The 25,217-nt window shown below is 38.8% G+C and overlaps 2 protein-coding genes across 2 annotated transcripts in view; one reads left to right on the top strand and one right to left on the bottom strand.

The window, feature by feature from the left end:
* Positions 1–16,021, bottom strand: part of LOC139151021 (polycystin-1-related protein-like) — a 38,797-nt gene extending 22,776 nt beyond the window's left edge. The window contains exons 1-12 of the mRNA XM_070723538.1: positions 15,539–16,021; positions 14,137–14,622; positions 13,695–13,818; positions 13,161–13,351; positions 10,374–10,512; positions 9,304–9,536; positions 8,920–9,083; positions 8,058–8,706; positions 7,236–7,426; positions 6,399–6,534; positions 4,217–4,330; positions 523–3,924 (exon numbers count right to left, since the gene is read on the bottom strand). Of these exons, the coding sequence (XP_070579639.1) occupies positions 523–3,924; positions 4,217–4,330; positions 6,399–6,534; positions 7,236–7,426; positions 8,058–8,706; positions 8,920–9,083; positions 9,304–9,536; positions 10,374–10,512; positions 13,161–13,351; positions 13,695–13,818; positions 14,137–14,622; positions 15,539–16,007 (6,298 nt within the window). The 5' untranslated portion in view covers positions 16,008–16,021. The remainder of the gene's footprint in view (positions 1–522; positions 3,925–4,216; positions 4,331–6,398; positions 6,535–7,235; positions 7,427–8,057; positions 8,707–8,919; positions 9,084–9,303; positions 9,537–10,373; positions 10,513–13,160; positions 13,352–13,694; positions 13,819–14,136; positions 14,623–15,538) is intronic.
* A 3,096-nt stretch (positions 16,022–19,117) lies between these two features.
* LOC139151019 (transient receptor potential cation channel subfamily M member-like 2) overlaps positions 19,118–25,217 on the top strand; it is a 74,361-nt gene continuing 68,261 nt past the window's right edge. Inside the window, exon 1 of the mRNA XM_070723537.1 lies at positions 19,118–19,317. The gene's annotated coding sequence lies outside the window, so the exon portion shown is untranslated. The remainder of the gene's footprint in view (positions 19,318–25,217) is intronic.

Genomic DNA, 25,217 nt, shown 5'->3' with positions numbered 1-25,217 from the left:
AAACAAACACACGAAATACGATTGCACGTTATCACAAGAAAGAAAGTGCTAAATAACTGTATGCAATCATTTCATCTATACTTTAAAAGTGCGGCATTTGCATCCGTCAGAAGTTCTACGAGGATTGACCGTCTATCGACGGCAAACCTTTCGATATGGCAAAATTCAATTTACTTGATTACTTTTAAAGCAACTTTAGTACTTAAATGTATCTTTAAAGTGGTCGAAATTGGCCATATTCACGGACAGCTTTCAACATCACTAAGTTGTCTCGTCGCTTTACTTTATTCAGTTCTTGAGTAGATCCATTGCTTTAACAGCTATTCACGCTGCACTTACGTCATTTTAATACTCAAGACACATCGATATCAAAGTCAGTAAACATGGCTTGAGAATCAGATTGGTATGCTGAGCAAGAGAATGATCAGGCTTATTTGAAAACATAACAAAATTTCAGTCACATTGAATTCCTTCATGATACTACAGTATTAAGTCAACAGTAATCTACGACATGACACTCACTTCCCGGTCCGCTATCATCTTCGCCATATCTACCAAAGCATCCACCTGTATCTGACGGATTGTCGTTTCTTATCTCTTCGAATGCGACACTCTCATTGGCTGCCACTAATAACACTGTGTAATCACCATTCCAGACTTCAAAAGATTCTACATTCGTGATGTAGTCCTCCTCGGTGATGGCGTCTTTCTTATAAGTCTTCCTACGACACATCCATATGAACGACATTCCAGTCTTGTCACTGGGGTCAATGTCAGGGTCGACTGTCTCCGTCAGTCCGTCCAATTCTACGATGTTATGCCAACGAACACGCCTCTCAGAACCACCAGAGATGACTGCCCTCAAAGGCGTTGGTTCTACATACAGGTAACCAGAGTCTATTGTTTCAACTCCATATTCTCCGTCCATGGAAACGTTGAGTTCGAAACGATACAAGCCGTATCCTAGTGTGAACTTTGGAATGGTAAGGGTTTTCAAGGGGGCTGCGTACGTCACCGTGTTTCCCATATCGGTTACCTCTTCTTCTGAACCGTCGTCAAGCTGTTTGTAAGCTCGCCACCAAAACCACGCCCTGTTTGTCGTGCTGCAGTTCAACGACACTGACGAGTACACTTTAATTTCGGTCGACGCCAGGTACTGACGATAACCGGTGACGTCATCGCAAAGGATGTAGTTCTCGTTACAGTAGTTCTCGCTCTGAACCGAGACCGTCGGATAATAACAAGGGCCCTTGGTGACAGACGTTACCAAGTAGGCTGTTTCTTCAGACACGTGGTTGAAAGCTGTCAGCTGTATGGTGTACTCGCTGATCGTCAAAAAGTGGTTGTGAATCGTAATGTTGGGATCCTGGCCAGCTTCTTTCAGCGACAGAAGGGAGGAGCTATCGACTGTGTAAAAAAGCAAGAATTCAGTATTGTCACCACTGAAGTGTTCAGCGTAGCGAAGTTGGCATGTTTCTTGTTTGCCCCAGAAAGCAATATGGTTGATGTAACTGGTTGTGTCTTGAAAATCGACGTGATAGCAAGCATCTGTGCCTACGTTTCCGGTGTTCAGCTCAAACGGAATCGAGGTATTGACAGGCATAGGTCCATGGTCGGACAGACTTAATCCTTCAACCCTAGCTTCAATATGAATAACTGCCATTTGGGTGCTCCAGTGGACAGGATTTGATACATTTACAGTGACGACATAGTCCCCTGGACGCGTGAACCACCATATTACCCTTGGCTCTGCGGTGACCAGGATGGATTCACAGCCACCTGTTCCAGCGTCCAGTTGCATTGTGGTTGGGTTTGAAGTGACAACAGTGGTTTGAACTGTCATCTCGTCACCTGTCTGAGCTTTGCTAGAGTCTGTTGTAAATTGATTCGTCTCCTGAGTGGTATGCTTTTGTGTCGTTGGAGCAGATGATTTGACTGTTTGTGGCGTTGCTGGAACAGTCAAATTACCCGATGGCGTAGTGATTAGCATTAAAGTTGAGCTTGCATTAATAGCCGTAGTTGCCGTTGATGGCGCTGCTGTAACAGTCACATTTCCTGATTGTGTTACACTTGACACACTGGCCTCACTTAGCGTGGTATACGTTTCCTGGCACTGGCTGTACTCATCGCCAAAATTCCACGTGTAGGTCAATCCTGTGCCCGAAGTGTGGGTGGCGGTGAACACGACAGCCTCTTCAAGGGGTAAATACATTTCACCATCAAACATGAACGGAATCTGGTCGAGAGTTTTGTTCCCGGTTCCCTCGGTCAAGTTCATCATAAACTCGTTGTATTTCACCTGTTCCTCAAGATCGGTTATACTTTCATAGATATAGAAGTCAAAGCTGTAACTTCCATTGCTGACAAGATTGTAAATTGTTATGTTTACCGTGTAATGACCAGCTGCGAAGTACTGAATGTTGGTGAAAGACATCACGTGGTACTCTGACGCCGTGTCTCGATTGCTATCCGCATTGTTCAATGTCAAGATAATATCATCGTACTGTGTGTCACCGAAGTCAATGTCGTAATATGCTTCACTTGGAAACTCGCCCTGTGGCACAGCATTAGAAATGTAAAGATCAAATGGCACGGTGACATATCCAATATCTAATTTCTTTAATTTGTTCAGTTTCCTGCCATGCATCACGAATCCCCTGACAGGATACTGAACTTTCACCTCAACGTATGTTGTTTTCACACCCAGCAAGTTTTCGGCAGTGACTTGGAGCTGGTAGGTGCCGCTCTCGTTGTAGGAATGCGAGAAGGATGTCGCCCCTCCGATGCCAACCTGAATCCTGGAGCTGTAGTCGTCTTGAAAGTCCCACTCGAAAGAGACTCTTGATCCCCATGAATATTGAACGGTAGCATACAGTGTCTGGTCTACTTCAATATACGGCGGAGTTGGATCGGTGATGATGACAAGATTTTCAACGAGTTCTTCCATTTCTATCCTTTCATAAAAAGTCACAGAGCTTACACGATTAGATATCGTGACAATTGTGTTGTATGTACCGTAATTAGCAATGGTCAAGTTGTGTATGATTACAGTGCCACCTGTTGTATCAATCGGAAAGCTTCTAATGTACTCGATGTCACTAGCTATTGTGTAATGAACAGAAGCCGTCGATGGGGGCGTCGTTATATCCCCATGGTACACCCAAGTGTACGCGATTGTACCATCAGAATTTTCCAGTATTACACCTGGAGAGTTCGTTGAAAAAGTAAGATTACGTACTGGATTCTGGACGTACTCTATTTGGTACGCTGTCCAGACTCCGATCACGTTTGCTGCAGTTATTGTGACGTTATATTCGGCTGCTGATGACCAATTGTACACTTCGCACTTAAAATCGCCATTTGATCGAAACATTTCCGTTTCTGAGTAAGTCAAGGTGACCCCATCGTCAAAGGCAAGGGTCAGTGTGAGACCTGACCCACTTTCCATGTCAAAGGTCACGTTTATACTTGTGCCAGGAGTCACATCTTCATCACTTAGCCAGATTGTTAAGTTTTTTACAGCATATTCGACATGAACGATGACAGAAGAGTTGTATGGTCCACTCACCAGATTTTCCACTTGTACCCACAAAACAACAAATCCTCGACTCGAAAATTGGTCAGGCCCAATTCTAACAACGCCCTCATGCGTCCCTTCATTGACTATGAAATCTTCATTTGTCAACTCGGAATCATTAAACATTCCCCTGAAAGTCATGTTAGTGCCCGTGTCGACATTGAAGACGATGAAAGCCTCCTCGCCATGTGGAATAGGTTCAGGTTGTATGAGGCGAAAGTTTGTAATGTTGATTTGAACGATGGCCAGTGCATGGATGACTTGCCAACCAACCAAGTTCGATGCATTGACAGACACATTATAATAACCAATACTTGGATAGCTGTACTCAACACTTCCAGAATAGGCTAAAATATGAAAGACGGTATATTTTACTAATAAGACGCAAATGAGAAAAGAAAGAAGAATTTAGGACACTTTTCGACGTACTATTCAAAGTTGCATTCCTTTACACGGCGAGAGACTATTCAATTATGTATCTTACGTCTATAACAGTTGAATGGTGATGGTAGATTAAATGTTACTAAACTTCGAGGAATGATGCTTTTTCGATGCCAAAGAAGTATATTTTACGAACGGACAAATCTCCAGCCGTGAAATGGCCAAGATTAGTCAGAAAGAATTAAATCACCATCATACCATCACAATGTGCCGTCAAAACATCAGACGTATTCTGTATGACGTCCCCGTCAAATAAGTAGAACACAGGCAACTCATCTACGCCTAGATTCACTTCATACGTAATGTTGCTACCTGAAAACAATATAATTTTGTCCGTTAATGTCAATTCATATTATTACCACTGATCTCATTCATTATTGACACATGGATAGAGAGTGTTTCGTCAAAAAACTGCATTATCCAGATCGTTTGTACACCACTAGACCTGAATTGTGGGAAATGTCACCGTTGAGAGATACCAGGTAACCGTACTGTTGCAATCTCCTACTCCAATTGTCATGTTGGAATGTACTAGGTAGAATAGAAGCCGGTAAACGAAACATTGTTGGATAATTAAAGGCTTGTGAAATTATAATTCAGAATCTAATATGAATATTATACTATAATGATGCCAAATATGTATGTATTTATGATTAAAATTGTTTAGTTTGAATCTACAGACTCAAAACTGATTTTGCGAGTAAAGATAGCCGACATTTGAGCAATAGCGAAGGTTAGGGACTGGTCAGTTTCTTCGGCCTGGGGGCGGGGCGGTGGATTATTTTTTGCCGACGTCAAAAAGTGGCTGACCCCCCTATTCCAAATTTTGAAAACAGGGTGACCCCCCTATTCGAAATTTCGAAAACAGGATAGTCATTCTATGTTTTAATGAAATTGTTAACATGTCAGTTGTAAGATAGGAATTTCAAAGTGTCAATCTTAAAGTTTGAATACAGTACATTTTGAATGAGCTGTGAATGTATTTCACACTTTCTATGCTTAACCAGATGTCCTGAACAGTTGTACAGAAATGGATGTCAATCATTAATATCAAAGGGAAAAAGCAGTGAATCAAAAACTTTGATGGGTGTTAACACTTGCCAACCATCCAATTAAATCTACTGAGGAGCCATAGAGAGCTTTTTTAGCCAAATCTGATGTGTACAGTGTCTGAGAGGACCTTTTCTTGTAACATTGAAACCATAAAAGCACAGCTAATAATGACAAAAACTGCCTTTTTTAACTGTTATTTTGTTCATAAAAAGGCATCTTTCTACAGAAAACCTGAGACACAAAGGAAAATAATTGCATCAATGAGAAGGAAAGATATCTTGTCATTTTTCTATCTCTAAAATAAGTCACTGTATCAAATATATATTTTGAAATATTTGTGCATGTTGCTTTCTCATACTGAATTCTCATGGAGAGAACAGAAAAGTATCAGGAATTTGTCATCCTTTTCATATGAAATGCAGATTTCATAATGTACACTTTCACTTTGCAAACATCAAGATATCTCTGATTTATTAAAGTATGGCGCCCGAAGGGCGCGCTGAAAAATATGAAACATCCTGATATCACTGATATATATGCCTCGTATATTAAAGTCATGCACCTGAAGGGCATGCTGAAAAATGTCTGATATATTAAAGTAATGAGCTTGAAGAGCACGCTGAAAAATATTGAACATACAGATATCTCTGATGTATGTATGCTTGATATGTTAAAGTTGGGCGTGCTGAAAAATATGACTGATTATGAAAGTTACGCGCCCGAAGGGTGCGCTGAAAAATACAACTGAATGATGAAATTTGTGGCTGACACTAGCATTTTAGGCAATGATGAGTCTGTGTCAAAATTCAAAAACACACTTACCCCCCCCCCATTGGGTATTTCAAAAACATGGTGACCCCCCCCCCTATCACTAAAGTCAAAAACAGGGTGACCCCCCCCCATGAATCCACCGCCCCCCAGGCTGAAGAAACTGACCAGTCCCTTAGGTCAAACAAGGTACAAGGCGACACTGCCTTCGCAGATAACGAAGATGTCTTTAGACTTTAGAAGCAAATGGTGAATAAAATAAGTAAAGTTTTACAAGTCATGGAAACAAAAGTGATGGACACATAGATCTGAGGTAGCGTTGTGGTCAAAAATAGCGCAACATCTTTGGAGTGACGACGACTGTTTCCTTGCCTCAGCCGTGCGGTTTTTGAAAAATTAATTCAGGTGACAAGAAGGTGCACGTGAACAAAAAAATCAAATTCCACTATCCTAAAATGTGTCCAATCTTACAAATACGGATAAAAGTGTGGACACCCTCGCCCTTTCGACCACATCTGCCACTGCGTAATTTTTCCCTGAATTACAACCGGGTTCTCACCTTGTACCACGGACCAGTTGAGATGACTTGCCATACCTAAAGGTCTGGGACTTATCGGATGCGCTGCAAGTTTTGACACGTGATCGGACTCTATCCAATGAAGTCCTTCTATCATATCTTGAATCGTGATCCATGACTGAATATAAAGATTAGTGATACAAGTGACACGGACCTAAATATAATTTTTTTCCAACTTAATCTCGATGTTTAGTTCAAAATCGCGATTAGATTTCACTACAGCTCTCTCAGAGTCTTTTTGTCTGTCTTATAATTCCAATCAAAGTCAAATTCATTAAACAATGTTCTAAAGTTAAAGTATTGTCCTTCGTTTTCGTTTCAATATGATTTTGATCGTGTATGTTGTTCTTTTAATTATATATATATATATATATATATATATATATATATATATATATATATATATATATATATATATATATATACGAAAAGCAATTTGCTATTCAATGCAGGTATTTGCTATTCAATGCAGGTAAAGTATAGTGATATATATATATATATATATATATATATTATATATATATTATATACGTATAATGGTACGTCCCAATCATATAAATTAGAGAAAAGACAACAGAAAAAGTTAAATCTGTTTTAACAGCCAGGACACATGAAACTTTTGTCACACATATTATTATTTCCTACTTGAAGTAGTTCATGGTATTTATTTCCCTCTGCTTTTGACATCATGCAATGAAATGTCTAACGAGTACATCTGTAAATACTTCTTTAAATATTAATTTTTATATAATATAAACTTAATTTTGCAGGGAGTTACATTGGTTATATGAGTCAGTTGAACTGTAAAACTGACTTTACCTCTTTATAAACTTCACTTATACCATTACTTGCATGGAGTACAATTCGATAGACGCCCTCATTGTTCCAGATGTATTGGAATGATTTAGATGTGGTCATATTTTCTCCCCCGTCGCCAAATTGACACTGGTAGACGACGTCACTTCCCGGATGTTCATTGATGGTCAAGGTTATAACCTCTCCGCTAGTACCTGCAAAAGTAATCAAAATATCAAAATCAGGAATATTAATTATCCCTCATTTATGATCTGCCACTTGATAAACCAGGATATATTACTTAATTCAGTCGACAACCTGAGGAAAATATGCCCCTCTGGAAAAGTATGTCGCATTTTGACCTGCTGCAGTGTTCTATGAAAACTGACGGTGAAGAGGTCATGTTATAGGGGAACACTGACGATAAAATACACGTGGAGACGAATTGCAGTGCGGGTTTATCTTCTTTTTAAACGGCGATAAAATGAAATTTTTTAAATTTTCGAGGATCAATTAAGACTAACAAGTGGTTGCTATAAACCTTAAAATTCACGTAAACACTATCTTTGACAATCGGGGTTTTTATCTTTTTCGTTTTGATTCTAACCAGGGTGAAAGATGAATATTTTCTGTCCGTTCACAAGAACATAAGCTCTTACCACAACGATAATACTAATGAATTGCGGACTATTTGAGCAACTTCAGCCACTTTCTCTAAATTAAACACTTGAGAACAAGTTTAATAAGACATGAAATAAATGTACCGTCTTGAGAAACTGGTTTCCCGTTCTTTCCAGAAAGACTGCTTCTTACAACAATCGATTGCGCAATAATCTCAGGACTTACCAATCGACGGACTATCAAAAGTTACGTTGTCTATGGCGTACTGTATGCTGATGGCATGAGTAGAAACTCCCTGCGAAACGTCGTTGGTAATATTTAGAGTAATATGGTTCACGCCCTCATCGGTGTAATTATGTCGAAGTCGAATTATGGTTGGTCGGACTACATGAGCGCGCAAACTGTGTTTATATCTGTGTTCGGTAGACCCAGCAGCCTGAGCTATGTATCCCAACGTGTGGCGTAAATCATACCCCACAGAGTTAGGAATAAATTCTAGGCCATCTTCAGAATTGTCGACTCTGACGTAACCTATTCTACCTTCATTTGAGTGGTACCAAGCGATGACGTCACCCGGCGTCACCTTAAGCTGTTCAGCGCCATCAATTGGGATGTAGTTGAGTCCGACAGTCTTGATGGTGACATTGAACTCAGCAATGAATTCATAATCCACTGGTTGAGAATAGAAAACCTTGTCGCCGACAACTGTTGAATTCGTAATGTTGATGCACCTCTGCCGAGTAAAACTATATGTACCGAAGCTGTTGCATGATTTCGACCAAACACTGACTTCATCGGAACAGTTTGCAGAAAGTGAAATGCAGTTGTATGATCGGTAGCAAAACTGTTGACCCGGACATGACGGTCGATACACCTGCCGGAGAAACCGTTTTCGATATTATGTTAGATTATTTTATTTCATATATTTGTTCTAACCTCTCTCTGTCCGTCTAGCTTTCTTGTCTGGGTCTGTGTGGGTCTGTCTGTCGGCCAGTCTCTGTGTCTGTCTGTGTGTCTGTGTCTGTCTGTCTGTCTCTCTCTTCCTTTCTCTTTCTTTCTCTCTCTGTCGCTCGCATGCTAACTCTACCTGCAGCGTGATGAGCCCTGTTGCTATGGCATTGAGTTCCCAGGCAACGAGCTTGCCTCGCTTTGTCACGTGCTGGTTGACCAAAAGGTACACGCTTTTTGTCGGTTCGTCGTTCAAACTAAAATCTGGTATGTCCACGGAACCGTACCATACTCCTTCAGCATCTGAAAATACACAGACATGATTTCGCTGAGAATCAACCCGAAATCATTAAACACGTGAAGCATTTATTGTTTTCTTGATCTTTGGAAAAGAGACACGTCGCCTTGCCTGATCACGGCCTGTCGTGTAACTAACAAAATCCCTTATTTTCGTGTAGGAGTCTCATGCTATATTTTCATTTGCATATCATGTATCTATTTCATTCTTTCAAGATGCACTAACCTGCAATATCCATGTCAACAATGCGGATGTCACTAAAATTGACGGTGGCAGACATATTGGTTCCTTGGTCTATCTCGATATCACAAATGAATACCGTATTGATTTCATTTGCGTCGGGACATGCGAACGTAATGTTTCCGACGGGGGTCTCGACGTCTACCGTGACTGTATCTTTGATAACTGTCGACCACCTGTCCACTCCAGTCGCTTGAATTGCAAATTTTCCCGGCCGTCTATGAACAAAACATTCAGTTATCAAGGAAAATCTTTACTGTAGAGTTTACCTGTTCCATGCAAATATAACTACAGGTATACGAAAAGTATTTGCTCCAATTTTGCGCTCCAGACTTAAGATAGTACGGGCCTCGAAAGTGAAAGACAAAAACTTTTTATCCAACCTTCCCCAACGAAACTTTCAACCATTCTCTTGCCAAATGAAGAATAAAAATCAGGGGTCACCGTGCAAAGTTTGGTGCCAGAGAAACAAATTACCTAAACATTACATATACCGATATTTATAAATCAAAATGGCCGCCATCCCTGTGTTAACTCTATGGGGAAAAATAAAACTTTCGATTTTCAAAAAAACTGAGACAGCGAAAGTCTTCTTGCTTCATGAGCTTCAAAACGAGGCTCACAAGTGGTCTACCAGAGAAGTATAGTAAATTTAGAGTCTGAATATCTGTCCCTTATCTGAGGCGCATTATACTTAAACAGAAAATGTGCAGACGACACTTTGCGCGATAGCATGCCCTGTATGTCAGTGATGTGTATAAATTACACTTTATATATGATATGTCGTTCCGAAAGTTCGGACGGTGTATTTACTTCCTCCCATTGTAGTATATGTACCTATTTATAAAGCTCGCTTTTTACGTATTTGGGTCACACAAATTGCACTTTTCATCGGGGACTTTAGGATAATGAAAAGTAATAACTATTATTGTATGACTGAAATGAGGGGTTCTTTACAACTTGTCACTTTAACAGGAACTCTTATTTTTTTCATTTGTCTATATCACGGTCCAAAGCAAACATTTGTTACTTCCGTATACTGATTGTATACAAACCTGAAGAAATAATGCACAACTTCCCCGTCATCCGTTGGCCAAATACTGTTGCCGTCGCTGAGCTCAAATGAGTAGAATACGTCACTTCCGGCAGAGGCATTCGTGACGACCGGGACATTACTGTATGTGCTCAAGTAATCTGTGGGATATTGAAAAGAAAAGAAAAAACTTACAATGGAATGATTGTGTTGTTTGAAACAATTAAAATAAACGTTCTTTAAGTCGATTTGGACGTGATCTACTTATTCAAAACCACAAAACGTTTGATTTCGGTGGCAAATGATATGTGTAAGTTTCCGGTAACATCCATTAATTAAAGATTTAAACAGTTTTATTAGCTCCGCTGTCAGCGACGCGGAGCTTATCAAATAGGTTGATATCCGTCGTCGTCGTCCGTCGTCGTCGTCCGTCGTCGTCCGTCGTCGTCCGTCAACAATTGCCTTCTCCTCTGAGACTGCAAGTCCGATTGCTTTGAAATTTTATATGCAATTCACTTGGGTTGACCTCACTGAAGTTTGTTCAAATCGTGGTGAAATTTGCATATTTGTATTTTTGGGGCATTTTTTGCTGTTTTTGGTAAAAAATCTTCTTCTCTTAAATCGCTTGTCCGATTGCTTTGAAATTTGATGTGCAGTTTAATTAGGGTGACTATAGTCAGATTTGTTTAAAGTGTGGTGGCATATTTTGTCGTTTTTGGTAAAAAAATCTTTAAAAATCTCCTTCTTCACAACTCTCAGTCAGATAGCTTTGACATATGGTACATAGGTCCCTAGGGATGATCTATTTCAGATTTGGTCGAATTGTGCAGAAATATGCAAATTTGCATTTCTAAGGCAATTTTTGCCATTTTTGGTCAAAAAATGTGTTTCTCAAAAAGTGCTGGTCTGATAGCTTTGAAATTTGGTATACAGGTTTCTATACATGAACTTAGTTATATATATTGAATTTCTGATTAAATGTGTAATTTTGCATTTTTGGGGCAATTTTGCCATTTTTGGTCAAAAAATGTGTTTCTCAAAAAGTACTGGTCTGATAGCTTTGAAATTTGGTATACAGGTTTCTACTGATGAACTTAATGATATTTGTAGAAATTATGATGAAATCTGCAATTTTGTATTTTTGGGGCAATTTCTGCCATTTTGGTCAAAAAATGTGTATTTCCACAACTACTAATCTGATAGCTTTGCAATTAGGTATACAGGTTCCTACAGATGAACTTAATGACATTTATTGAAATTATGATGAAATCTGCAGTTTTGTAATTTTTGGGCAATTTTTGCCATTTTTGGTCAAAAAATGTGTTTCTCAAGAAGTACTGGTCTGATAGCTTTGAAATTTGGTATACAGGTTTCTATAGATGAACTGAGTAATATGTATTGAATTTCTGATGAAATCTGTAATTTTGAATTTTTGGGCAATTTTTGCCATTTTTGGTCAAAAAATGTGTACTTCCAAAACTACTCATCTGATAGCTTTGAAATTTGGTATACAGATTTTTTTATACATGAACTAAATGATATTTATTGAAATAATGACAAAATCTGCAATTTTGTATTTTTGGGGCAATTTTTCCATTTTTGGTCAAAAAATGTGTTTCTCAAAAAGTACTGGTCTGATAGCTTTGAAATTCGATATGCAGGTTCCTACAGATTAACTAAATTTGATATTTTGAAATTATGATGAAATCTGCACTTTTGTATTTTTGGGGCAATTTTTGCCATTTTTGTTCAAAAAATTTGTTTCTCAAAAACTGCAAGTCGATAGCTTTGATATTTGGTATACAGGTTCCAAGGGATTATTGTAATATATGATATATTAAAATTATGGTGAAATCTGCAATTTTTATTTTTGGGGGCAATTATTGCCATTTTTGGTCAGAAAATTTTATTCTCAAGAAACTACTCGTCAGATGGCTTTGGTGGACGTGTTATTAAGAATGATCAGATATGATATATTCAAATTATGATGAAATCTTCAATTGTATATTTTTGCAGCTATTTTAGCCACTTTTTTCTGGCCACTGAAATAAGCTGTCAAAGATTTTTACCTTCTTCATCAACATGAGTCAAAAATAGTTATTCTCTACATAAACACAGCGGAGCTATATAGGACGCTAGGTCGCTTGTTGATATTTCGACGAGTTTCAAGGCCACAGAAATCGATTTTTCAAACGTAATGTTTTCATTCACTGTCCTTATATTTATGATACATTAATTGATATTGACCTAGTGATTGTCAGGTTTGTGAGCGAAGCTTTCACCTCTGAGTTCATCATTTGATAAATCAATAATTTGTACACCCAATGGGGTGTTTCTGGTCGACGTCTGTCAGGAAATAAGTAAATAATTGCTTAAACTATTAAGCTTTCACTTCATTTCCTGGTGAAATGAGTCAGTCTAACGACAACATTACTTGATGTAATCAATACGTGAAAAATGGCCACATAATCGATCTATCCGATGGCGGTATACATTAAAATTACCCAGGATGCCCTGCGGTTTATCCTGCATGGTTATTTCTCGTCTTCTTCGGAAACACGTAGTTTCCCAAGCTTCAAGATCACGCGTGAAAGCGCCTCAAGGACCCCGAAAAAATGTCAAACCGTGTTTCCTTTTTAGGCTGGAAGGCCCGACACAAAATTTCAGGTCGATGACATTGTACGTTTTCTTGAATTTAAAATGAAAATGAATAACAAAATATTGCAAATTCTGGCGAATACAGGAAGTGAATTTGTCATAGACACAGACCATGATGATACTGTTTACTTTACTAAGTAAGCTATCGTACCTTGGAATGGCAGTATATGAAATCCAATTATAGCCTCCGCCGATTTATACACATCATTAAACATCGTTCCTCCACACGTGATGGCGTCATCACCACTACAGAAGCTGCTGCAGTCTGATGGATCTCCGTTGCCATAGGAACCATAGCTGTTGCCACAGAAACACAGTTCTCCCTGCTGAAGCCCAGAATACCTTGGCAAGTAAAGGAAACATAAGATTGCTCAAATGCAAAACTTTAAAACAACTAAATTGGTAACACATTTTTTCAATTATACTTTTTATTTTGACATGTTTTTGACAAATTTAATATGTCACTCTTTTCGATGCGGCGTACTGTTAAATTCAGCATTCTTTGTGAAGTCGCAATTCGCTTCCGTCTCTGAAGTTTGTTAATGGAAAAATAAAATAAAATTTGCAGTGAACTTTGTTGGTATTCCTAAACCCTCGGCTATCGTCTGCGATTACCCAGTCTTTTTACTGGAAATGCGATCGCACGTGAGAGGGCATCAGGAGGGCACACTCATATATCACTTACTTAAATCCCTGTTCGCCACACAATTCTATACACAACCCTGGTGTCAAGGTGAAACTGCTATAGCCAGTAGCTGCGTAGGCAAACTCTCGACTGTCCCCTGCCTCCCTGTGACATCCATGATAATCTAATATATGATAAACAACGGTATTCATTACAACATATACGTGGTTCAAACAATAGAATAAAATCTAGTTACTTTGTTGTAATCTATGAACTCTTCCTATCGTGATCAAGCACTCATCCATGACATCAATCCATATCAAATTTTACAACAAAGTCGTTCAAAAAATAATTGAATTGTAGTATTATTCATTCACACGCAACTTTACCAGGACTTGGCTATCCACAGAGTAACATTCCTAACATTCCGAAATGTTGAATCACCGAGTAATTCAACTTTCGCTTTCATTTCGTTCAAATCGCCTGAATGATATTTTCATACCATAGGGCGTGAGAAGAGCTGACACCGAATACGACCGATAGCCGGATCCGTGATTGAATTTCAGAGTGTCTCCAACGGACGTGGCCTGGTAGGCTGTGGCATTGTGGGTCAACCATTTTGTTAAAACGCTGTCTTCTCCGTCGCTGTCGTATGAAATGACCGCCACCTTGAATCTGAAGCCTATGACGTCACCGGGTAAGAAATCCAACTGCTCCGCCTTTTGCAGGTATACCACTGTTTCTACCGAGGTTGGGTGGTCACCTGAGATGAGTGATTCTCCGATCAATTTGTAGTTGTCCGTTGAACCAGCCACGGGGCGGTAGATTCCAAGATTGAAATCAGACGTCATGTTGCTAAAATATCTCCATCCGTAGACTCTACCGTAACATGGCATTGGCAGACCTGCTAATACGACAGCGTAATTTGGATCATCTATGCGGGTACGACTCGTCGCGTCGTGGCCGAGTGCTTCCACAGGACAGGTTACTGTAAGAATGAATGAGAGAGAGAGAGAGAGAGAGAGAGAGAGAGAGAGAGAGAGAGAGAGAGAGAGAGAGAGAGAGAGAGAGAGAGAGATTGTGACGATTCGACAGAATAAAACCATCATCTCACATGATGATGACACCACCACCACCAACAACAACAAAAACAACAGCAATGATAATAATAATAATGATAATAATCATCATCATCATCATCATCATCATCATCATCATCATCATCATCATCATCGTCATCATCATCATCGTCGTTGATTGGTTAATGATGTATTCCGCAATAGACTGTAAACTCTTATTTTCCAAACAAAAAAATGTACAGTCAAGGGAATAAACGAAATAAATAAGCTCCGAATTATAAATTGATAAATTGAATTGGATATTTATATTCTCTCTCAAATATGGTGAATGAGAACTTTAAAATCCATGTTGTTTTATGAAAGAACCGAAACATAAATGTACAACAGTTAATCGAGTTTTGCTGCCAAAGCTGGACCTCCGATCTACTTGAATAAACGACCACTTAATGAAAAACAGAAAAAACAACATCATAATAGCTGCTTTAATATGAGAAAAATAGGTATAATAATAAATTGAATGTGGTTAAAGAAAGAACAACAAAAGATCAGGACAAACTTCATCAATGTCATTAGAAATATTGAATGTAAACGAAAAGGTTTATTTTCCTTAAACCTGCGTCCAGGATAGTGATTTTATTCATTATCAGAAGATGCTATTTCACAATAAGTGGGGGATAAATTTGACAGACAGCTAGAAGAGAAACAAATCACGATGTCAGTAAATTCTGTCAGTCCGTCTATGAAGCAGTTGAATGATGTGAGTGTCTTAACATAGCAATTTTTAGGTAAGCTCTGACGTCAGAGGATCAAAATATTATAACTTACACTCATTTCTAATTATTGCTTCGACAGAATAAATCCTATTAAATTTATCAGGAAGGTTCTTTACGGTTGAATATTCCAAACTCTCCGCGTATTCTTCTGTCGTGATGTCAGCATAGTTGACCACGTGATCTCCATCTGTTGTGTCGTATCCTAGCGACGGAATCAGCCACCTCACACCGATGACGTCACCTACTGAGAATGGTATCCCTTCGCTGAAGTACACGGAATTGTTACCTGTGGTGTTTACTTCAACCTGTGTTTCACCGACCACAGAGAAGTACCCACTTCGCAGCTTCCGCCAGACGCCAACCTTGAAAGGTTCGTTCCGGATACTCCAAAATCGCAGCCCCACCATCGTGCCGTAACACTGGAACGTCGAGTTTTCGAAAATCAACACTTGGTTTTGGGAACCGGTCGAGTTTGTTCGCTCAATGATCGATCCCGACCCTTGCGAATCAGTTGAACACATGTAATTGTTTGACTCTACTGTAACAGTGAAAAGATACGACAAAGTGTTCAATTTTAAGAAAGTTTTCGAAGTAAATTTGCAACACTTTTTGCAGATGTGAACACAATGGAATTTCCTCCTGCAAGGAAATATCTCATTATGAGGTTGAAGACAATCCCAAATCCAAACCCTTATCTGTGTGATAACAGTCGTTGTTGGTATAAAACAGGAAGGGACAAGAAAAATCCCAGAAAACGTGGCATTCACAACTTGCTTTTTTGAGATACGTGCGGATATTACCGTATACCCTTTATACGGGTCATGTATAATGCAAGTCACATGACAAAGTTCAATGTCAAATGTAAACGTAAGTTGTGGCTGACAGAGACTTAAACAATTATCATTTTATTCTAATGCGGACTTTCAAAACGCTGCCTTGCGAGTGGCTTTCAAACATACGCACAATTATGCAAATAGGTCAAGCAATATTCGCGATAGGAATTTATAAAATAAAGCAGGTGTTTGAGTTTCGACATTTCTTCTCGCAAGAATTAAAAAAAATAAATTCTTGAGGTAATGACATTGTATTTGGATGCTTCTTTCAAATTTTTTTAGTCTTACAATGTCAATGATCTTTGAAAAAGAAAAGAAATCTGGCGATCTCACCACGGCATTTTCTGGCATTTCTAAATGTGCAAAACATGGAATCAAGTGGCGTCTTTTACGACGTTTTCGCATCGAACAGAAATTAATAAATTAAGAGTAAATTGCACATGTTTGATTCTCTCATTTTGTAATGGAATTTAAAATTGATTCTTTGAAAATGCCATATACATGGCAAGAAAGTCAAAAGATTAAACTTGCCTGATTTGACGCTTAGGAGATACATCACCTGTAAAAGAAGGAGCGAAAAAGAAAATGATTTAAATAGCTACAAAGTAGTCAATGTGCTTTTTGTTTCAAATGCACTTTCTAAACGCATAGCAGGAGTTGGTGGGCGAACGATCTAGGTTTGAATAAACCGTGGATGCACTGCATTTTTACAAGGCGGTAGATGGAAAGTGAAGATTTCGGTGTTTGTACAAGAATTGTGAAGTGGCGAATATTTTACTTACCGAGATTACGATTAAGATGTAAGTAAGGGCGACCATTTTTGTAGAGCCGTATTGCAGATTACAACTCAGCATTAATGTTCATTGCTTCCTCGCCCCTCGAGCAGGCCCAACCGTTGCCCATCGCCAAAAGGTTCATCTCAATATATGTTTTAGAGAAAGTATTGAAAATTGTTGCCGTTACACTTTCCATAATCCCACCAACAAACAGTAATAGTCACTACTTTTATAGTGCAGGGAGTACTCGCAATTTTTGGAATGTTTGTGAGAAAGTTACAGCTGATATGTAATTATTTACATCAATAACAGTAAACTATGAGGAGATGTAATTGAAAAGTAAATGTTCAACTTTTGTCACTCGTTATTGAATCAATCGTTATGTTTGTGCAGTACTAATGGGAAAACAAATATATCATTCATTGTGTAACAATCTACCCTCCCGGTGATGAAGTATTTTCAATTCACAGAATTTTTTCAGCAAATAACTAACCCAGAAAACTTTTCGTCATGAATCATTCGAGCTTGTCATGATCACATTGACAACGAGTTTTTCTGAAATTGTCTGCTGGGTTTACTCCATGAAAGTGACAGAGTTCAAACGCTGTATCCTTCAGGCCGTCAAAACTTGAGGGCCGGTATCTTCCCCAGCCAGGGAGTCCATCTATGTGAATTTGTTCAATTCCTAGGGGGTTCAATCCCCGAAGCCTTTCAGTTTAGCCTTTTCTCAGTATCATCTGACTGGAAGGTTTCGAACTTTGTAATACTTTCTTTTTTCGTTGCCCTTGACTCCCTTCTAAGCCTTATTTTACATATTTTATGTCTCCCATACTCCTGTAAACTTAGTATTTTTGCTTGTACGAAATCTAACGCAAGATTTGTGTTCACTTTCTATTTATTACGTTGAGCCCCAGATAACAGATGACCTCTGTGTCATGACTATACGATCAAAACATCGGCAGATATTCTTAGCAGCGTATTCTAACGTGTCGACTTATCGTGCAGTTACGTGATTTATGACACTATAACAATATGGGTTCACGAGTTTGTCGATTAGGCTGTCTGATCCGACCTTAAAAGCAATTATGAACCAAATGCTCGAAAATTTAAGTTTTTCATTTAATATTTTTGTTTAATCTTCGATAATTCTGGGCATGGTCACTCGAATCAGATCTCAATTTCTGGACGATGAAGGAGAGCTTTCAAACTTTTATTAAAGGCCAGTGACTAGGCGGATGAGTGTTTCACTCTGATAAGAGTAAACAATAGCCGTTCTTCCTGGCATGGCAGTGATCCAAATCTTACAAAGGGTTTCTATCTCCGTGACCCGAGCATCAACATTGATGTCGACCCATTTACAGTCAGCGACTTTAATAGCCTACGTGTGTTTGATATATGTCCGCAGCAAAATCTATCTATCTATCTATCTATCTATCTATCTATCTATCTATCTATCTATCTATCTATCTATCTATCTATCTATCTATCTATCTATCTATCTATCTGTCTCTCCCTATATATGTATGTATGTATGTATGTATATATATATATATATATATATATATATATATATATATATATATATATATATATATATGAATGGAAAAATATGTGTGTTATTTGCTTGTAGCTTGTTGTTATATTTTATTGCTGCATCTGGCAACGCTATTTTAGTCGGGATAGGCTCATCGAGGTTGTAGAGTCTCTCCAGAGAGGTCTAGCTATAGAATACAGGTAGATGGACTTTGGACCCATAAGGCGATAAGGCCCGGCGTGGTTTTCTCACGCGTGGACAACCATCTGGAAGGCGTTTGTCGAAAGATGTCAGTCATAGGTGAGAGAAACACAAATATTAATGAGACTAATATGGTTGTCAAGGGAGACAACCTTAGGTCATGCAATAGTACTTGTTACACATCGCAATTGGCGGGCACCCTGGTAAGCTGGAGCTTTGCCAAGTGTTATGTTACGGACATGCCCTTATTTGTTTTCTGTTTGTCGAATCAATGATATATTCATCAGACCTAGGCACGACCAGCCGAGAACGACACCACTCTCAGTGTATGAAAGAACAACGCAACGGTAAAAACATGAACAGGACTGTGGGCCATTTTATCTCATCGGTCGTAATCTAGCAAAGACCCGTTTATAGCTCGGTCTTTCAAGACTTGACCAGAAGAGTTAGACGAAGTGACCTCAGCTAGACTTCGCTTCTCAAGTTGGTATGTTGTTAACCTCTCTCATTGCTTTGCGAGTTCGTCTCGTGAGAAATATTATGTGTGTCACATGGCTCTGAGTGGCCAGTAAGGCTATCGGTTTCTCAAAATCGCCAGCGACTTGAGCCATGCAGGGAGACTTCATCGTAGTTTAGACAAAAGAAAGAATTCTATTCATTAAAGGATTTGTAGCTAACAACATAACTTACTACAGGTATGTATCATCAAATGTAGTACTCAGAGGTGGTAAGGTGACTTAAGGTCAACTCAAATAAACAAAAACTTATCTATTGGAATAATATAGGAGCTACACGGCGGAATTGCCGACCGTATCCGTAGAGACTGTACTACAAAAACGTACTACAAAGGTTACGATCTGGTGCTGTGGGACCCGAGTTGACGAAATTCCTACAACGTCAACTGTCACTAGATTTCTAGGAATTACCAGGGCTTTCACTGTAGCCATCTAAAATATGTCGATGAAAGCACGTCCTGCAAATGAATAGCGAAAATAATAATTCGAGGAGTTACCATGAAGAAAACTGAAAATAAACGCTGATTGATTCTCCGAAATGACAAATGTCTCTGCATAAGTAAGTTTAGGCATCGACAGTCCCATTTTTATCGTCTATTGTTTGAAATAGTTAGGGCCTGGACAGAATTAACGGGGGGGGGGACTGGTGTAGTACCTGGGGGAGGTCAGGATGAAGTGTCCTCCTCCTGATACAGCAGATTTTGAAAACCAAGTAACAAAATGATGTGACTTGGTAGCACTTTTATTATTTCAATTCATTGTTTTGGGAGCTTTAAATGAAAATGTTCACAATTTAAGTAGCTAAGGAAGGTCAGATCCCCTTTTCGATGCTGGAGATTTTAAAATTTTATGATTTAAAATAACTTTTTATTATTCCATTTTTATGAAAATTGATAACATGTGATGTACAGAGTAGGTGGGGGAGGTCAGGAGGGGGTATTTCCCGTCTGACGTATAGGATTTGGAAAATATACTTACAAAATGGGGTGATTTTGGGGCACCTTTGGTTTTTAAACTTATTTTTTGTACACTGATGAAAATACATTACAATGTTACGTCACCCCCTCCTGATGAACAAGATTTGGAAAATATACTTACAAAATGGGGTGACTTGGTGGCACCTGTGTTTTTTAAATTTATTTTTTGGACACTGATGAAAATAAATTACAAGGTTATGTCAGCCCCTCCTGATGAACAAAATTTGGAAAACATACTTACAAAATAGCGTGATTTGGTGGCGCTGTAAATTGTGATTTAAATTTATTTCAAATTGTTATATGTTGATGGAAATAGATTAAAATGCGATATATAAGAAGTAACTGAGGGAGATCAGAACGGGGTGTCCTACTCCTTATGTAGAAGATTTGGAAAATGTGCAAACAAAATTGACGTGATTTTGTCATATTTGGTGGCTCTTTTATGATTTAAATTGATTGTTTTTCTTGATATACGCCAGAGGTGTTTCAACAATTTTATCCCTTGATCAAAATACTCTGTACATGCTCTGACAGGATTTTTTGTTCTCTGGCATCGCCATTTCACATGGAAAATGTAAAAATATCAAAACCATCAGACAGTTTGAGACTTGCACACTGATAGTTCCCAATATTAGGAAACTTTACGATTTCTGTGTACCAGAAAAATGCGATTTTTTGATCATTACAATTGAAAGATTTTGTCATATTTCATGAAACTGTCCTTGCACAAAACATAGCGACCCTAGCCTAAATAATTGCACAAAATTTATTGACCCTCCCTAAACAGCTGCACGAAAAATAGTGACCATACCCCCAATCGCACCAGACCCTCTGTTAATTCTGTCCAGGCCCTTATCTGGTTAAGCAAATATACGCATGGTAACGGTTAGCATATCCATAGTTGACGGGAGAGGGCGTGGATACGACGGTATTTCAAAATGTTGGATTACTTTTTATCTAACGGCAAAGAAGACAGCCATATGTTCAACAACTGCATGCATTCATATTATTTAGTCACTATTACGGGAACACATCAAACTCCTGCTTTAGCATAACAACAAAGCTCAAAATACTTTAAACACCTACAGAACACATATAATCAATAAATGTCGGTCATTCTTCACAAATAACAATTATTTAAAATACTCTGAGATATTTACGTGACTTCGAATATATGTGAACAAACAAGATTTCTATTGATCCGATCAAAGTGAAGGTTCGCTTTCCAAAATACAAAGTTGTTATTTGAGCTATAAACACCAAATTTTTACACAGCATCATTTGGTATTTGTTCGATTGTTCTGCCTCTACCCTATTTATTGTGCACTTAATCTGCGGTTGGCGAATATAGGACTTTGGTCTGAGGACACGAATTCTATTGATATAAAATATTCATATCATGAGATGACGTTACGACTAGGCCTTAAAAACACAGATACAATGGTATTTTCGCTTATTTTACAAAGATGAACCTTTCAACCTTTGTACCTTCTTATGTGGAGATTTATTGACTTTATTTAATATGGGTTATGAACTCTATTGTGTGCCTGGTGCCATTGTTCTAACCATGCATGCTCCCTTTCCCCATATCCGACTATTTTATGACTTCAACAGTATTTTCTTTTGCTTATAACTGTCAGGTTAAGTAGTAAATTGGACACATAAATGATGACTTAAAGCGCAGTGGTGGTCGTCGCGCTGCGCATCCTCCTGAGGGGGTCCCCCTCTGTTGTAAACAAATCCAAGAGCCGCGCCGCACATGTTACGGGTTGATTGTAATGTTTGCGATATTGCCGCTTGTTAAAATGGCGGCTGATCTGTCACAAGCATACCAACTAACCAAATGTAACACGCAATAATCAATTAATCTAAGTTAAATATCTGCTGAATATTGAACAATAATTGCACGCTGGATTGAGATCACATTTGCTCATGATTTTCTTGAATCAGTTGAATGGGGCTCGGCTACTGTTATTGCTCGAGCTATAGAGCTAGACGTACGCATGTAAGCTTACGCATGTATACGCCAACAGACTATCAACGACCGGGCTCTAGTTTTCGACATCGCTAGCAAGGACGAGAGCTTTCATTTCAAGAGGCCCGACAGGAGTACAAAGACAACAACCCAAACTACAGAAATCTACAGCTCGCATGGCAATGCCCGCTGCAGCAAGAAGCATCTCTGCATCTGTTCCGTTCCGTGGTCTGTGTCAAACCGGGTATATGGCGCGCTACACTCGGCTGTGGAGAATCCAACTCAACTACAAAGTTTACCCCGTTTGGGGGTGCAAACGAGAATTCCGAGTACAGGTATCAAGTCAAGCGAAGAACCTTTCATAGGTCTTCTTGTTATGTTGGGGTTATCTCACTTGAAAGAGGATTCAGACCTACCCGGCAATCAGGAGGTACAACAACAAGTTTGCCCAGCACCCGTAGGTCTACACCAGCTAGCGGTTGGATCACTGCCATGACCGTGCACAGGACCGGGGTACAGGATCTCTCGATACGTCTATGCACGGTGTAGCCGTGCAATTTTCCTGCCAAATGCCGCGAAAACCCGCTCGTTTTGTCTATTGTTTCCTGTCATTTTACTATTTCTTACCACGTAATAGTAGGAGAAGTAAGACATGGTGATCAACAGTTGGTTGTGGGCCAAGTCGTAGCGGGCCGGTACGTTGTGGGACCGGATTCTCTATATCCGTGTACGTCAACGCGGTGACGGTCTCCCAACAACATCTCCCGTGTCCTGCTCTGGCTTGCCGATTATGGTCTTGAGTGTAATTTTTGTGTTAGGCATAGTGCTTGTTGCTGGTCTACATATATAGGCAATGTTGATCATTTTAGTTATGTATTTTCACTGTACTGTACATAGCATTGTGTACAACCAGCGTGATCGCGCGCGATCAAAGCTTTTTGTTCATGTGTGTCTGCGTGCAGTAAACTCAGAGACATAATGTGCTGAGTGTAGTGTCCCAATGTTTGTAGCTCTATACGAGTTTATAGATAGAAATACACCACTGAAGTTCGTTTCCGATCTTATTATTTTACTATTGCATGATGTTGAGTCTTACAAAGGCCTTAACAAGGTGGGGGACTGCTCCCATCTCACTCCTATTGAAGTTGAGAAGACTTATGTTTACAAAATGTATGTTTATCAACAAAAAAATCACGCACGCGCAGCGCGACGACCACTGCGCTTTAAATATTGCCAAATTCTAAGCTCGCTCAAATTTCCGGGAGAAGTTGAAGTTATAAAGACGATTTGAAAGAAAATAATGAGAGTTTCCATATTAAAAGGGCAAAACGTCTTTTAATGGCTCAAGTTAATCAAGTGATGGTGCCCTACAGCTGAAAATTGCAATATGCAAATTGCCTATGAAAACAAATGAATTGGAAAAATGGAGAGGAACATAAGTTTGTTGATTAAACCAACATTTCTGCTATATCCAATTGAATTAATTTAGTTCCAATTGTGTTTAAAATGTTTTAAACAAAAGAACGAATAAACCATGAAGTTTTTATCAAAAGAAAGTGAAAAATGACAAGTAAAAATGGCCTGGTTGAAGGAACGTACTTACAAATGTTCTTAGAAAAACACTAATTTATAAATACGACGTTAATACTCTTTCAATCATAGAGGTCAAAGACACTTTGAGTGCAAAAGACCACAATATATCACTGAATTACTTTTCCATTTCGATGCTTAGTGCGTTTTGCTGTACACAGATAACTCGTTTCCTTACTTGCTGTTTCAGGTAGAGGCGCGGCTTACGGCGTACTCTGATATGATTGATAGTCCTGGATAACGCTGATTTATTTGATCGGCCGGTTCTCACTTTTGTATCTTCAGGGATTCGTTTTTATCCATATTTAGCAATGATGGTTGAAATACATCATGCAGAGACTTCGCTTGAAGTATTCCTTATTGTCGATATCAACTCGGGATAACATCGACAGGATCCAACGTCACAAGTTCGGCCATCATACAGCGATATGCTCAGAGCAAGCATTCCAGAAATGTATCCTTCCCAAAGTTTTCAACTAAACTGAGACAAGCATGACCAGAGCGTCGATGTGCCTACACCAGTCTACTTCCTTTCGACTAATCAGAATCATTACTAAAATTCAAAGTAACCAGATGCCAGACACGTCATCCCACTGTTAAAATACTACTATGTAACATAAATATCTATTTATGGCTTCTTTTATTATTTTCCTTCATCCAAGTCAGTACAAAACGCTTCAATGTTAACCCTAAGTGCAATGAAGGTACCAATACAAACTTTAGAAGAGTATAAAAAGGCTCAAAACATTGGTAGTTCACGGTACAGAACAATAAGAAAGCATGTACTCTGAAGTTTACGGAATTAATTACGGCGAAACTCTCATTATATACATAACAGTCTCCTGGGTCTCAAGATGTCATGTAGCATTCGACAGGTTAAAGGTTGAAAAGTGGAAATAAAATGGAACAGGGCGTGAAAACAATTTTGAATTGCAAATTGAGGCAGAATACACCTAGGGGCAGATTTTCGGTCTATCAAACTTATACAATACGTTTTTGTCCACCACTGGGGTCCTTTAAGCTCATGGAGTAAATATAAATTGTTCACTCATTTTCTCGAAAAACGAAAATTTCACTTTTCCCTACAGATTCAACACATGTATGGCGGCAATGAATTATAATTATATAATAAATAGAAGTGATATCATTTTGTATCTTAAATGTCAAAAAAAAGAATATCGGGTAATTTTGTTTCTCACGTACCAAATTTTGCACTGTGATTCCCCGATTAATTTGAAAGGAAAGTTTAAGTAAACGTTTCAGCATTTCAATTTCGAAGCGCTTACTTAGTACGTTATACCTCATTTTCATTCCCTTTTCGTCGCTAGTA

The sequence above is a fragment of the Ptychodera flava genome, chromosome 15 (assembly GCF_041260155.1).
Source record: "Ptychodera flava strain L36383 chromosome 15, AS_Pfla_20210202, whole genome shotgun sequence".
Lineage (NCBI taxonomy): Eukaryota > Metazoa > Hemichordata > Enteropneusta > Ptychoderidae > Ptychodera > Ptychodera flava.
Note: the sequence above shows the minus strand (reverse complement) of the source record. Positions and strands in the feature narration are given on the sequence as shown.